At 43.1% G+C, this 17644-nt stretch overlaps 1 protein-coding gene across 2 annotated transcripts in view; it reads left to right on the plus strand.

Annotated features, from left to right (window-relative positions):
* DOC2A (double C2 domain alpha) overlaps positions 1 to 12431 on the plus strand; it is a 1262769-nt gene extending 1250338 nt beyond the window's left edge. For both annotated transcript variants that reach the window (XM_086932077.1, XM_086932078.1), the window contains exons 10-11: positions 9077 to 9173; positions 9275 to 12431. In XM_086932077.1, the coding sequence (XP_086788203.1) occupies positions 9077 to 9173; positions 9275 to 9411 (234 nt within the window). In that variant the 3' untranslated portion in view covers positions 9412 to 12431. The remainder of the gene's footprint in view (positions 1 to 9076; positions 9174 to 9274) is intronic.
* Positions 12432 to 17644: the final 5213 nt, after the last annotated feature.

A 17644-nucleotide genomic window follows, 5' to 3' on the forward strand; every position in this document is an offset into this window, starting at 1 on the left:
ACGTGGGTCCCTTGCTCACTGTGCCACTGGATTCAAGCTAGCCTGGCTGATGAAGGGTGACATACCCTGAAACCGGTCCCTGGATGCTTGTTTCCAGTTCAGGGAGGACCTGGCCTGGCAGTTTTGTCTGGGCTGTTCCCATGGGGCACTGGGTCAAGACTTATTTGCATATGGCTGGGTCCAAACTGGGGTGGCGTAGTGGGCAAAAGAACAATGGATTTAACCCAGATCTTTTGACTGAAGGAGAATGTTTGCATTGTCAGCATTCCGTCCATCATTTGTTTGCTGTAACGCTTTCTATAAACAGGCCTTTATATTCTGTTCTGATCTTGTCATATTTGCTGTGCATTCAAATACTGAAGTCAAATGACAGGCTCGATCTTCCGAGGGAGCTTGATGTTTACTTTTCCTTCTCTGACTGACAAGTGAGAGGATTTATGTGACAATCTTACTGTCTTTTGGGATTGTGAAAGGAAAGGCTTTTTTTATATAGCACACACCAAAATTTAAATGTCTGTAAATTATCTGTGTAGACATTTCAGAATATATCAGAATTAGGAAAGTACAAATGAAGCACATTTTTTGTAATTCTGAAGTGTGATGGAAACAAATATTTTAACACAATCAAAACAAATCAATACACTAGGTGATTCCATAACCACACATTATCGTTTGTGCGCTGTATAGTGTTACCAGCAAACCCGTATGTATGTGTAAATGTATTGGTCATTTCTATTGAAAATGTGTTGTCTACAATGGCAGTATGCTACCTCAACATACATACTCCATACCACGCCACTCCACTCTACACCAATCCACAACACTTTACTACACTCTATGCTACTCTATGCCCACCATTCTATGCCAATCTTCTCCACAACCCCCACTCTATAACTCTTTACTCTGACACATCAATCCACTCTACGACACGCCACTCTTATGACATGCCACTCCGTCTTCGCCACTCCCTGTTTGCCACTCCACTCTATTCCTCTCGACATGCCACTATATTCTACAATATGCCACTCTACTCTATGCCAATCCACTCTACACCAGTGCTTGCCACTCTACTTTACACCATTCCACAACACTCTAGGCCACTCCAATTTGACATCTTGCCCACTCTGTACTATGCCACTCCACACCCCTCCACTCTACAACACCCTAGTCCACTCTGTGCCACTCCACTCTACAACATTGTACTCCACTCACTCATTCTATGCAATATGGTCTTTTCTGTAAAACTCTGTCTGTGCAAAATGTAATGTTCATTTCAAATGAAAATGTGTTGTCTGTAATGGCAGTGCACTACCACACCATGCATATGCCACTCCACTCTATTCCACTCTATGCCACTCTACCTTTCACCACTCTACTCTAAGCCATTCTACTCTATTCCACTCTTATGTACCCATGCCACTATATGCTGCTTTACTCCAGTTTATGACACTCCAGTCTATGCTACTCCAGGCCACCTTACTCCTCTCTATGCCACTCAACTTCACCTTACTCCAATCTAGGACACTCCACAACACTTTACTCCACTCTACACCACTCCACTCTGACACTACTCCACTCTAAGACACTTTCTATCACTATACGCTAAGCCACTCCACGTCACTTCACTCTTTGACCCTCCACTCTGACATTCCATTCTATGATACTCTTCTAAACTCCCTCTACACCACTCAACACCACTTTACTTCACTCCACTCCACGACACACTACTCCACTCTATTCCCCTAACTTTATGCCCTTCCATTCTCTACTACTCTACACCACTCCAATCCACTGTACACCACTCCACTCCACAACACTGACCTCTACTCCACAACACTCCACTTTACTCCACATCTCACCATTCTACTCCACAACACTCTACGCACGGCACCACTTAAGGATACTCCACTCTATGGCACTCCAGTCTACTCAAATCCACTCTACCCCACTCCATGCCAATTAACTCTATGACACTCTACTCCACTCTAGGTCACTCTATAACTTTATACTCCACTCTATTCCACTCCACTCTCTGACACTCTACTCAACTCCACTGTATGACACAACACCACTTCTATCTAGGCCACTTTCAACCTCCCTATGCCATTCTACAACATGCCACGCCACCCCACTTTACTCCATTGAGGACACTCCACGCTACTTCACTCCACTCTGACACTTTAATCTGCTTTATGACAATCCACTCTGACACTAGTCCATTGTACGACACTTTATTCCACTCTACTCAATGCCACTCTATGCAACTCCACTCTGTCACTCAACTCTATGACACTCTACTCCATTCCACTCTACACTACTCCACTCTATGCCACTTCACTCTACGATACTATACACCACTCTATGCCACTTAACTCTAGGCCTCTCTGCTCCACTCACTGCTCCTAAACCCTAAAACACTCCACGTTATGACAGGCCACTTTATGACACTCTACTCCACTATACACCAGCCTACTCTACTCCCCTCTATGGCACTTCACTTCACTTCACTTCACTTCACTCTATGCTACTCTACTCACACTTAGCTACCCTACAACACTCTATGCCACTATACCCCATTCTATGCCATTCCACTCTATGCCATTCCACTCTATGGCACTCTCCTCCACTCTACGCCACTTCTCTCTAGGCCACTCTACACCCCCTTATGCCACTAGACGACACTACACTCTATGCCACTCCACACCACTTAACTCCACGCAACTCCACCCCACTCTACACCACTCCACTCTGACACAACTCCATTCGAAGACACTTTATTCCACTCTACACTATTGATAAGCGTGGCTCAAATCCACCCGAGTGACTTACCACACTCACCTATAGTAACTCAGTAAGAAGTCAGCCGGACAGTGGAGAAGAATAAACAAAGTAATTTTATTAGGCCACAAACTCCCATATGAGAGGGCCCTGTCCGACCTCACCCCTAAGAGTGCGCCGAGAGGACTAACTCATATCATCACAGCAATACATTATAACATGGTACAGTGAATTAGGATACGCCCCTTCTGGAAAATTACTGAAACCCAGGCAGAGGAACAATGGCATCATACAAGAGGCATCTGCACCTGCGAGGGATACATTTGCTATCTTTGCCCAAGGGCGCAGAGCTGAGCCTCAGCGTCTCTGGGGCATGAGAACACTACTGATAAGAAACTTGTTAGTTTCGGCCACAGTTAGCCGAGAAACGAAAACTGCTGCATTAGTGATTTTCCTATTCCTACGGGGAGGGGTGGATGAGCGAGTGCGACTCGCAGGCACAGAGGAATACACAAAATGGAGGCACACGAGCTAAGCTAAGGAAACCAAATATCATCACACATAGAAATGAATAATCATATAAGTAGTAAATATAACGCAAAAAGTAAGTATATACTTCATCAGTTAGACCATGATGCTAACTTGCATATGTAGATAGTGATGGGTGGGGCATCGAAAAGTGAATTCTATCACTATGCCCCTCCACTTTATGACACTTTATGACCCTCCACTCTATGACACTCTACTCTACTCTATGTTACTCCACTTTATGACAATCTGCACTCCTCCACTCTACTCCACTTTATGCCAATCCATTCTATAACACTCTACTTAACTCCCTCTACACCACTACACACCACTTTACTTCACTCTACGACACTCTACTCTACAACACTCTACTCCACTTTATGCCACTCCATTCTGTGCCACTCTACAACACTTTACACCACTCCACTCTACACCACTCCACTCCACAACACTGAACTCTACTCCACTTTACTCCACTCTACTCCACGGCACTTAATGATACTCCACTCTACTCTATTCAACTCCACTTTATGACACACTACGACACTATACTCCACTCTACTTCGCTCCACTGTATGACACTACACCACTTCATTCTAGGCCACTCTCAACCTCCCTATGCCATTATACAACTCGCCACTCCACGCCACTTTACTTCACTCAAGGACACTCCATGCTACTCTACTCCACTCTGGCACTTTTATTTTTTTTAAACAGATTTTATCAGGCCAGAGGTCATAAACAATGCAGAGCTTCTTGACCTGGGAAACATATATTATATCAGACATTGCAAATCATTGTCTTTGACAGTTTATTTTACATTATGTTCGTCCAAATATGCAATACAATAAAACAGATATACCACAACTCCCCCCCATTCCACCCAAACCACCCCATTGCACTAACACACAGCTCGGTATCGGCTGTCTATCTTTGCCCCTCCCACCAAATCAATTCCTTTACCACATATCCTGAACCTTTTGCTACGGGCCTAAATATCAAAGTCGATAATGATGCGTCCACCGGGGGCACCGGGTCCAATTCCAAACCTCGATAATCTGTCCACCGTTTCCAAATGTTGGGGTGCTTCTGCGGGCAGCCCTTAGCCTTAAAAATTGGAATCTCCAACCCCATACTAAAATCCATCCCATTTTTCCAAGCCGAGAGAGAGAGGGAGGGGCCATCACCTTCCACAGCCTTGTTATATCTCTTTTGGCCAGTGTGAGCCCCAACATCAGTAGATGCTTCTTATATATATTACCCTCCATAATATGCAGTATTGTTAGTTTCGGTGAGGAGGAGAGCTCCCACCCTAGCACCTCCGTCATGCAAGCCAACACCCCTGTACAGAATTTTGTGAGTGCTATACAGTGCCAAACCGTATGAATTAGGGACCCCTCCCCTCGCCCACATCGCTGACACAGGGGTGAAGCTACCAGGCCCGCCGTCCACAGCCTGAGCCTAGTGTAATAAGCCCAGTGGCGGTATTTGAACTGAACAAGGAGCAGCCTCATCGATATTGCTGCACCTCTAGGTGAGGCCAGTGCATCCATCCAGTCATCCCCATCCAATTGACCCACATCCCGAACCCATGCCTCTCTGAGAGTGTCCAGTATAGTGGAACTATGGGTCACCAAAGATTGGTATATCTTTGATATATTGTGATCTTGTAGATCTCCCATAAAGACCTTAGCCTCAATCGGACTGAATTCAGGGAGTGCCTCCATGCCTGAAATACTCGGATAAATGGTATGTTGAAATTGGAGGTACTTATAGAACTGAGTCCAAGGCATATGATATTCTTGCTGAAGATCTTGAAAGGATCTGAGCACCGAGCCTCGCATTACTGCCCTTAATGTAGAAATCTCTATATTGTCCCACCCTTGAAACCCAGTTAATGCCACCAGCTGCAGCAACCGTCCTTTGTGCCACAGCGGGGTCTCCCTAGTTAGCTTATTCCACCATCCCATCCTTCGGAGGGACTGTTTCCACACCCGAGACACCACTTGAGTGACCGATGGCAAAGACTTACGCAGCGGTGCCAAGTACAGAATAGTGTGCAGGGTGGATACCCCCATATACCTCCGCTCCACTGCATATGCAAGGTCTCCGCGGTCCTCGTACCACCATTCATTGAGCACCAGGAGATGCAAGGCCTCAGAGTACGACTGGATGTCTGACGTGGCCAGCCCCCCACAATACGTTGACTGGAAGCAAGTCCGCAGCACCACTCTGGCGGCCCCCCTGCCCACAGGAAGTGTCCCAATGCAGCATTTACCTGACAAAACCACGACAGGGGCACCGGGTATGGATGATTCTGCAGCTGGTATAGCAGGCGCGGCAATGACACCATTTTAAAAGTCGTCGACCTGCCATACAGAGAGAGGGGCATATGTGAGCAAGTTTTCATTTTCTCCCTTATCCACACCCAAATCTGCAGTAAATTCCTGTCCCATAATACTCTCGCTGAGCTGAGAGGAATACTCCCAGATATTTCACCCCCTCCGACGACACCCGTAGAGATGCATGATGTGGAGAAGCCTAGACCCGTACTATTTGTATCAGTCAAGAAGAAAAGGACTTCATCCGCATACAGAGCAATGCGGTCCGAGAGCCCATGGTCCTACTCAAATCCAGCCACCTGCACGTCAATTCTCACCCACGCCGCCAAAGGCTCCATTGCTAGAGCAAAGAGATATAGGGACAGAGGAAACCCCTGATGGGTGCCTCTGCCTAATGAGAATCTAGCAGATATGAATCGTGTCACCCGCACCGACGCCTTGAGGCCTGTATACAGCAATTTTAAGGTACGCCAGGAATTGCGGGTCTTTATTAAGTTGGACGAGAAGCGCGAATAAGTACACCCAACTGAGGGAATCAAACGCCCTGTCCATATCCGCCAGCAGAAGGCAGCCGAAACTCCTCTGCCCTGGACGGCAGCGACTGCATTATGCACCTGCCTGATATTATGGCGCGTGGCCCTTTGAGTCATAAAGCCTGCCTGGTCCGGGTGGACCAGGGTAGTTATGCAAGATTGGACAATAGTTTGGCCAACATTTTTGCCTCGACATTCAGTAGAGAGATGGGGCGGTACAAGGCATGTTGGTCTGGAGGCCGGTCCGGCTTATTAAATACGACCACTTCCGCATGTCTCCTGTCCAACAGCAGACAGCCCTGATTCCTAGCTATGTCAATAAATTGAAGATAATACGATCCTAACTTGGAGAAGTAATTCTTAAAGAATTCGCATGGGAACCCATTTGGTCTTGGCGCTTTACCCGAGTTCAAGTCCCCCACTGCTGCACCGATCTCCTCCTCAGTGAATGGAAACTCAAGTTCATCCCGAGCATCATCGGAAAAGGCGCGGGGTGGCAGGTCATCTATAAAGCAACAGATCGAATCCTCCTGCTCCACTCAAGCACTTTACTTAGCTTTATGACACTCCAATCTGACACTACTCCACTCTAAGACACTTTATTCCACTCTATACTATGCCACTCTACACCACTCCACCATACGATACTCTTCACCACTCTATGCCACTCAATTCTAAACCTCTCTGTTCCACTCACTGCCCCTAAACTCTAAGACACTCCACTCTATGGTGCACAACTTTATGACACTCTACTCCACTCTATGACATGCCACTTTATGACACTCTACTCCACTCTAAGGCACTTCACTCTATGCTAATCTACTCACTCTAGGCTACTCTACAACACTCTATGACACACTACTCCACTCTATGACACTCTACACCACGTCTTTCTAGGCCACTCTACACCTCCCTATGCCACTATATGACATTACACTCTATGCCACTACACACCATTTTACTCCACTTTACTCCACTCCACGACACTTTATTCCACTCTACGACACACAACTCCATTCACTCTTTGCCACTGCACTCTACAACTCTCTACTCCTCTCCATGCCCATCCATACTGCGTCACTCTACACCACTCCACTCTACACCACTCCACAAACTGAACTCTACTCCACGACACTTCACTCTAATCAACAGCACTCAGCGATACTCCACTCTACTGTACTCCAGTCGACTCCACAACACCCTTCTGTACTCTACGACACTCTACTCCACATCACTCAGCGACACTCCACTCTACAGCACTCCAGTCTACTCCAATCTACACCACAACACTCTACTCTATGACACTAATCCACAACACTCCAATCTATGATAGCCCTCTCCACTGTATGCCAGTAGCGTTTAGCCATTCTAAACAGCAGCTATGCTGGTGTACAACATGGCTAAAACACATTGGCAAAGCCAATAGCTTTTGCATAGGCGAGACCTAATAACTTTACCAATGCTTGTTGTGCATTTTCACTTCCCTTATCCACCATAGTCCCCCCCACTCGGCCACCTCCGTCTTCTTTTTAACTGTAGTCTGTTCAGTTTCGCCTTTGTATTTTTGCCGTCCATCCTTCTCTGCTCCTTCCTGTATGGTTATAGTTTATATAGAAAAGACAGTAGTCATTGACTACTGAAAAACAAGTGTTTTATGTAATTTTCTCCCTTTCCGTATTTAATTATAAGAATTATTACCATTTTTTAACCCTTTCGATGCTGATGACGAGCTGGGCTCGTCATGGTGCACAGTGGTCGTGTGCTGATGACGAGCCCAGCTCGTCATAAAATGAGGAAAATAGCAATTTCCAGCACAGGAGGGGAATTGCCTTAGCAGCGAAGGTGTTAACATGCCAGTGCTGGGACTGCATCCAGTGTCAGTTGTGTTTTTTCATGGAATCATGCACTTTATGAAAAGTAGCTTGACCTTCTTGGAGTATTTTTCACTAGAACGTTTTATTTATATGTTTTCTATCCAGAGAACACTTAACAATCGTTCTACAATTTGAGTGTGTCCCTTCTGATTTTAGAGGACTCAGCAATTTCCAGCCAGTTATACTGCACCTAGCATACGTCTATTCCGAGTTAATACCCTTCAGGTCAAATTATGCATGACTTTCCCAATTCTGAGTGGTTAAACATGATCATTTACCACTTGTCCTGAGGATGTGGTCAATGGGATCAGGCGACCGGCTGAAGCTGGGAGACAGTTTAGAGAAGTTGTCAGGTGACAGGCCAGTCTCCACACTAGAAGAGGTGAGGGTTACTTCCTCCATGTGCCCTAGAAGGGGATCAGGCAATGTCTTGGGCCGGGCTACGATTGTAGCTGATCCTCCTATAATTATGCAGGCTTAATTTTCCAGCTGGTAAAACCATGCCTGGTGGTTCTACACCTGGGAAATCCAGGTGTGGGACACAGGCCCTGTTGTAATCAGGAAGAGCAGTATCCCACCCAGGGGTTCTGTTACATAAGACTCATAGTCAGGCCCCATGCCTCAAAGCCCCAGACATCTGTTACTGCAGCCTACTGGTTTCATCCCTATTCAGCCAATTAGGAATCTGATTCTTTCCTCCTAAAGGAGGATGCTGGGGTAGAATGTTCGATAGTGACCCTTACTTGATCAGAAAACTTAAACTAGTTCTGGTGCAACAGTAATTTCAACTTCTTAAACCTCTGAGACCCACACCCATTGTATTCCGTCCAGACCCACGATCTATGGGCTCCGTTGAGCTTACCCCTATCACCCACATGTTCGCCATCTCCTCAGAGATCTCCTGTATCACAACCATCACCTCTAACACCCACACCAAATACATTGAACATCTTTGCCAAGGTGGAATCGCCGAATTATGGCTTCCTTGTTTGTTCATTATTGTCATTCTGGTTTTCCACAGGAGTTCTTCTATGAGATAGAGCAGAATGAACTTACTAAGAGAAGCCTGGAGATAACTGTGTGGGACTATGACCTGGGGAAATCAAATGACTTCATCGGTGAGTACACACAAATGATTTGGGATATGGGTTGTGTTCTAAAGAGGTGAGACTCCATCCACACACTCATCGGCCATCTTGTTTCCTCCTCCTTTCTGCAGGTGGCGTCACATTAGGAATGAACTCTAAGGGCGAATGCCTGAAGCACTGGACCGAATGCATGTCTGCCATAGACAAGACGGTGGACCACTGGCACACACTCACAAATGAGCTCCCAGGCTCCAACCTCAATGACTGAGATATCAGCTACATCTAGGGCAGCCAGGGAATGGCACAGGAATGGAGGGGGTGGAAGCCTCGAGGGGCCACACCCACGCTCCCCAGCAGTGATGGGAGACTCTTGTGCTGTCCTGCCATCTGCTTTTCAGTCCTGTATGGGGAACAGAGCAGTAATCAAACTTGCTCTGTTCCATTTTTTGGATCTTTCCACCCCTCTCAGATGACACTGGTATCTTCCAATGACAGCTAGTGGCGTGAGTGCACACCGCATGTGTTGCACAAGAAGTTGCACGTTTTACACAAAGGTGTGGCATTTTGTTTTACGTTTGTGCAAGGTTTTACATTGTCAATGTTTAGGGGCACGGATGGAGTCAGGGTATTCGTGTGTGTGAGTGTGTGTGTGCATGGACTGGGTTGGGGGATTCTTCTCTGTGTATGTATGACATTTGTTTGCAAAGGGCAATGGTTTCCTACTTTATTGCAAAAAAGAAATAACAAGCAAAAGAACAACATATGGGAAAATATGCAAGTGTTTTGTAACGTTCTTCTTGGGTCCTTTTGTTTATTGTATCGAGGACAGGGGACTGATGGATGCAGGTGCCTCCTCTTTTACGGAAATTTTATATCGAACACTGTCGTAATATCACTGCCAAAATTAGCCTAGTATAATGAGAATAGTATTTATTGATTTATTTATTGGGGTGAATTAACAGCAACTTGGCAGTCCAAACGGAATTAAGAGTCCAATGATTCCCAATAGTGTTTTATAATCACAATTTATTCTGCGTTTCTGCTCCGACACATCCCCACTCTTTGTTTTTCACCAAATAGACGATTCGTAATATTTTGAAGAAACTATGAAGGAAGACCAATTTCGCATGGAAATACACCGCAGTAGAAGTCTAAAACAATCTACTAAACTTGTTTTTCTACTCCAAAATCTCTGGCAACTGTGAATCCAGAAAAAAACTTTCTTACTTGTCAAAATTCTCTGGAACTCGTTAAATGGCTTGCACATTAATGGCCCTCCGCATTTGTTGCAGAGAATCTATGGTTAGGCGTTGTCAAGATATATATATCGAAAGTATGCTTTTCTACACACATTCAATGAAGGTATGCTGAAATGTGAGTCCGGAGGGGGCTTCAACAACACACTTGTGGAAACCTGTGAAAGCAGAACAAACCAAAGGCTACACAATTCAAATCCGTATGAAATGTGGAATATAAATAGCTGTGATATGGTGTTAGGGACAGATTGCTACCATGGCAATGCGAGAAGGCACTGCGATAAGGCAACATCACAGTGTTCGTTTTTGATAAAGAGAACATGTACTTTCTCAGCATTGTTTCAGCCGTGAAAGAAACCAGTAAACAATCACCTAGCACTATGTTCCCCATGAACAGTTTTGGAGACTGTGGTATTTCAGGCCGCAGCCAGGGTTGGCACTGTAGGACATTCTTGACAGACTTGCCCTGATCTCTTAAGCGGTTTAAACTGGGCGAGTTCATGCAAACAGGAAGTTCTACCGATGAGACGCAGAAAAAGTTTCCATCTAACAGCTGGTTTCTTTCTTTTTAAGGGGGGTTGAGGTATTGAGGCAGGCACACGCGGTTTTTACTGTTGAAAACGTCTTCAGGGAAAAGAAATGGAAATCCAGCATATTTGGAAGCTTTGGTTTACCTTTTTCAGAAGCAGAATATCTCCTCAGTTATGAGCACTTTAACTACTCCCCAGACATTACCTTCTGCTGGAATGCAGATGAAAGGCTGTTTAAATGAAACAGACACCCTCACCCTGAAAGTGGGCAAAAGGCGTTTTTCTCCATCAGAAAAGATGCCCTCCTCTAGAGTACCACATTTTAATTTCATTCTGTGGCACTGGACTGAGTAAAGAGAGACTTCATTATTCTGTCCCTCCTATCAGTAAACATAAGAAAAGACAACACCATTGAAAAACTCCCTAAACCTCACAATCCCTCCTACATCACCCCATTTGATATTGCTTGACAAAATAAATAATTTTTCATTTCGAGTAATTTTCTTTATTAAAATATTGTAGTGTACAAGGGCTTTCTATAAAATTCCATGGCTATTCAAAAAATATATGTATTCCAGACAATGCCTGCATTACGAAATAGATCACCATTAAATATGCAAAGGGTGTATTAAAACGCCGGACTTGTGGGTAATGTAAGGAAATTAGAGTAGCATAAAGTATTGGTTATAATAAAATTATTTTTGGAAATCCCGTGGCATTCCAAACAAATGCCCATAATCATACTTTCTTTTTGTTCATCAAACAAAGCAGAGGGACGGTCTCGCAACAGGAGGGAACAGAAAGTTATGATTTCAAACCTCTATTGGGAATGTATTTTGAAGGGATGCATACAGCGGTAAAGGAAATATGGAGTCATTCCATAAACCACAAAGAAAGCACAAAATAGTACTTTATAGTAAATATAATTGCTTCATCTGTTCTGAGGGAAACAATAAATGCCTACTTTTTACCTCCATTTTATTAAATTGATTTCTCAAAACACTTAAGTTCTAATCAATGGATGACCCCACATTACAATGAATTGGAACAGCTCCACCTCTTAGCACGATTTTATTTTTTTTAACACATAGGCTTGATTAATTATAGTAGTCCACTGGGTGAAGATACTCTTCACCCAGTCCTGTAGAACAACAATAGGCATCCAGGAATTCTGCTCTGTTTGATGACTTCTGTTGGGGTTTTGAGATGTGTTGTGACATCATTCACTGAATGATCTATTTAAATCTTTTCTAGGAATTTGGATTTGCCCTCAATGGAACCACCAGAAACACCATCACACTAATATATACAAATGTGTATGAAACAGTGGTGATTTGGCGTAAAATTCACATTTCCAGATGTGTTGCTCTTCAGCGTCACTATTATGGGTCAATTTATTGCCCACAGCAACACTTGTCCACAGCTATTATCTGCTTAGTAAAATGAGAACTTTTTAGGTCATTTGGTAGGACATTCTATCCATCTACTGTGATGGAACCAGTAGCGCCTCCTGGTGGGAGTGCTGTGGGGCGGTGAGTCGGGGAGGGGCAGGGTAGGGGGTAGTAAACCACGGAATACGGCCGAACGGAGGTAAGTACATAACTAAATAAACAAAATGAATTCATTGCGCACGCTGTATCGCCATTTGGCGTTGGAGCGAGCACAATGTAATTCATTTTATTTATTCGTTTATGTACTTACCTCAGTTCAGCAGTATTCCGTGATTCACTACCCCCCACCATGACCCTCCCCTGCCCGCCGCCCCGCAGCACTCCCACCAGGAGCCGCTACTGGATGGAATATATCATGTTGCTCCAAATGAAAAGGTACTCTTGGTCCCTAGTATAGGGTTTGTCACTTGCATACTTGTCTCTAAGACACCTTAGAATTTAATGAACCCCATGATACTAGGAGCACAGGAGTCATATCTTGTCTTTGCATTGACATAAGTTCAGCTGAAAAGAGGTACAACGAAATATAAACATGAAGTGAGATAACAAATAGGAATAGGTAGGCCATACAACCTACCTCTGTTCCTGGCTACTCTTAGAACACAGCTTCTACTTATTCTCCAGCTTTACATTTGCTTTCTAAATGATACTGTATGTCCCTGAAAAATGTTTGTTTCATTCACAGATTTCGTCTCCAGCGGCGGTCAATAAAGGTAACATCGGTGGGGGGGATTTCGAGAGATGATGTAGAGGGAAAATTAAATAAATAATTCATTTTCTCTCCACATCATCCCTCATTGCCCGACCCCACCGCCCCACTGTTGTTACCTGCACGGACCACAGTCTCCACCACTCCTACCTAGACTCAATGAAATGCATGAAACTTGATAAAGATATGCTAGTCAAAGATACAAATGTGCATCAAAAATGTTTTTTTTATTTTTTAAATTGCTCATATATGAGATTACCGTTGTACTCCTAACTTCATTGTTTTCATTGCACAGACCTGGGTGACAGAAATCGTGCTTTATAGTACTCAGGTACTTGAGGAATCTTCTCACATAATGTTGTATAATTGCAAGTTTTAGCCCTGTTAGTATAAAACATTACTCACAAGCTACCGAAAGCAAATGAAAAAGTTATGAAAAAAATCCTGCTATGTGTATTTTTTACAGCTGCAGTTTACTAGTTCTTCCTCTTTTTAATATTTTGTTTTTCCAAAAAGCATCTTTACATAGGAGTGTAAAGAAACTCCAATAGCTCAGAGGCAGAGTTAGTAGAAGTCCCCCAATTTCTTCAAAGCCAATTTATTTGTGGCATTATCAAATATTTCAGCATAGAGTTAATGAAGCAGGGAGGAGTTAGCCTCTGTAATAACAATGTCATACTCAAAGAATGTAAGTCTGTAGTATGAAATCATCACAATTCGGAGAAAATGTTAATACAAATCAAACAAGACAACCATCTGCTCATTATAAGCTTAAATCTTAAAATTTCAGACTTCTAGGTATAGAGTATTTGGGGATTATGACTAAGCATATCCGCACTTTCGATTTTCGAGAAGTTAGAACTTCAAAATTTAAAGGTGGTTCATTGATTTTAAATTCAAAATGTCTACTTGTTTGTAGTAATCTTTATTCATAACTATATTAACTATCCTAAATGACGTCTTAATGTAGAGGCCATCACATAGCTGATTGCTAAATCATTTCATTCCTCTGTAAGTTTAATTTTGTACATATCAAAGGGCTGTAACCCTTAGTTACAATGAATGGCCTGGCTGGATATCTTGTCTTTATTTCATGAATCTTTTTCCATCTTGTAAATAATTATATTTTGGAAGGTTATAATCTGTTGAAATGAAAAACAGTTAATTAAAAAATACATTCAGTTTTATACATTTTTTAAATAACATCTATTTTTTTAAGATGGAGCACAAAACAAGGATTGGGAAGTTTGCAGATTTCAATAAGGTTGCCACATCTCTGTACTTTAACAAATGGCAGTGAAGATACTTAAAGTACAGGGAGAATCAAACTATCTAAGTGCTGTTTTCAGTAAATAAGCTATTTAAAGTGATGGATAACTGGGGTGTTTTGTCTCCCAAGGATGTTTCATATTATGGGATATAGCCCTTTTAAGAGACTACATCCCATAAGTGTGCTACATGGTACACATATTGGAAAAAAGAGGGACTTTCACTTTGTTACAGATCACAGAAAAATGTTTTCTTTCCATAGACACTAGCTAGTGTTTGTGTCTGGTATATGCTAACTAATTCATAGTAGGGGGCCTGGTTTTTTATTTACGTTGTCAATCAACTATGGTACAGAAAATAATTGAAATTCTTAAAGTGATGGTTAAATAAGAACATGACCTTATAGCACCATGGTAGTAGTTTAACAGCAGAAAACCTTTAAGGAATGTCCAAAGTAATTTATTATATATCTATATATGCCTGCAGAAAGTAGGGTTTCGTTTTGTAGGAGCAAACAGTTATTCATATCTGCAGTGAATGTAAGAAGGTTCTAAATAGCTGGGTAGGTGTTAGCCTTTCTATAACATGTTTCATTAACCAACAAAAATGCTCACATAAATGACTTGAAGCATACAATATTTTTTAACTATTTTAGACGACATCAAATATGAAAGGGGTATACACGCTATGTAACAATAACACATAGCGACTTCCAGCTATAATGACAGCAAACCTTAAGACTTTCTTGCATTAATGGCATGGAATCCACAGTAAAATATTCAAACTCCTGAAGGGATGTTCACAGAAATTTGTCATGTATGGATGGCATGGCCATTTACACACAGTGATCAATTCAAACTCTTAAAGGAACAACCAGGTATCCACAATGCTTTCTAATTACGATCCACCTTAAAGTGATAGCCAGGTATCCACAATGCCTTCCAGTCCATAGTAAACTGCATAGACTTTTATAATAAATGTCATATTGTTACCTTATCTTCTTTGGTTCAACACAGGCAGTCTCACAATTTTCAATAGCACTTCTTTTCTGCTCCACCAGGCTGTGTCCTAAAGGTGTCCTTTCTGGTGTTCCACCGTGCACTCTCTTTTGCGTATTCTTCTTGCATCTTCGAAATGTAGAACTTGTGTTTGTCTTTCTACCTTTGTTTGGTTTTGTTTCTTCTGCATGTTTAAGTTAAACTATAAATGCACTTGAATGGAAATCGAGAACAAAATAAAAATCTGGTCAAACCACCTTCTGGACTCGTAGTGTTTCATGTTTTTTGTTACAGTTTAAAAAATAATATTGCCAATTGTACATAATTCAGTGCACCAAATTACTTCCTTACACAACCAAAATTGTAGATTTTACATTAAGAGAACAACAAAAAAACCTGGCCAAATAGTGTTTTGATATTCAAGAAGCATAATTCTCATTTAGTACACATTACCACCCTGGTAATGTAGAATGCACTAGCTAAAGGCTTTTCAATTTCAATCAATCAGTCAATCAATCAATCAGGGAATTGTAAGCACGCTACTCACCCGTGAGGGTCTCAAGGAGCTGGGCCGGGGGGGGGGGGGGGGGGGGGACTTCAGCAGTTCCGTTCAGCCGAAGAGCCAGGTCTTGAGAGCCTTCCCGAAGGTGTTCAGGGACGGAGCGCATCTGATGTCTATTGGGAGCCCGTTCCAGGTCTTGGCTGCGATGTGGGAGAAAGATCTTCCCCCTGCTTTTGCTCTGTGGAAGCTATGGGTTTCAGTGAGGATGAGGGGGGCGGATCTGAGGTTCCCTTTGGGTACGTGGAGGGTAATTCTGTCGTTGAGGTACTGGCGTCCCGTGTTGTATAGGCATTTGTTGGCGTGGATAAGTGTCTTGAAGGTGACTCTCTTCTCGACGGGTAGCCAGTGGAGCTTTCATAGGTGTTGACTGATGTGCTCATGTTGAGGGATACCGAGGACTAGTCTGGTGGCGGTATTCTGTATTGTCTCGGGCTTGTGGAGTAGAGACTTGTTTATGCCGGCGTAAAGGGTGTTTCCGTCGTCCAGCCTGCTGGTGATGAGTGCGTGGGTGACTGTCTTCCTTGACTCGAGGGGGATCCATTTTAGGGTCTTGCAGAGAGTGCAGAGAGTGCTGAAGCAGCTGGAGGTGATGGCGTTGACCTGGCGGTTCATGGAGAGGGAGGAGTTGACTTGTAAAAGTTCAAAAATTCATTAATAGGGACAAGAGAAGGGCACACACAAGGTTTCAAAAGAATAGTGGCTTTATTGCCAATAAAGCTGCAGCTTGAGACAATTTGCAGGTTTGCAAAGTGATCTAATTTTCACAGAGAGAATTCAGGCTTTATATAGGTTCACAATCTCTTGACAGGTTATTCATTAACTATTACATCATGGTGTGACCATACTAGAATTAGATCCACGTGTACATTACAGTATCAAGGTGCATTTCAAAAATATGTCTACGTTCACATTTTACATTATTTGCGACACATCGGACCATGCAGCTACAGGTTAATCTTTAAACCACCATCTCCTGACTTTTCAGGCTTGCCTTGGCCTGTTATCTACATATGTACATATGCAGTGTTGATCTACTATCGGCAGAGGCCCGTGTTTTCTGCTTTCCCACACAATGACGCACTTGCTATCTGTGCTAGGTAAACACTTTGCCCCTCTAAGACGACAAGGCAAGGACAGGCCAAACTTGTCACACTCTAGGTCAGCGAGCAATTCCTGGAAAACGTTCACTGAACTGACTGAACTGCCTCTGGTATAGAGATAAAAGCTAGTGAATCATTAAACAATTTGAAGCTTCAGCAAAGTGGACACGCACAAGCTCATCTGTCTTTCTTTCCTGGTTTTCAGCTGAATTTCAGACAACTTAATTTTAACCCTCTGTGCACCAGCCGTGCACCATGGAGCAACATTTCATTATGACAAGTGGGATCTGTTCATTTGCAAGCAGGTTACAGACAGAAATTAATATAAACTGCAGTTCAATTCAATATTGTCATTCAGCAAGGGGCCAACTTAATTTTTCATCTTTGACAAATCGACCCTTTGAACCTCAGTTTAAAATAATTTCATCACGCAGCATATCACAATTTAATAATTATATTGTTCATTCTTATCATCGTCCGAAATGTCTATGTTCATTAACTCTGTAGTGACTGTTTGCATCAGCATTCTTTCTTTTTCCTTTAATTTCCTCACTTGGCATTTTGTCATCTGTCCCAATAGTTGACAGCACATTGGCAGGCAATTAACTAATAGACAACACCCTATT

This window comes from Lissotriton vulgaris, chromosome 7 (genome assembly GCF_964263255.1).
Source record: "Lissotriton vulgaris chromosome 7, aLisVul1.2, whole genome shotgun sequence".
In the NCBI taxonomy this organism is placed as follows: Eukaryota; Metazoa; Chordata; class Amphibia; order Caudata; family Salamandridae; genus Lissotriton; species Lissotriton vulgaris.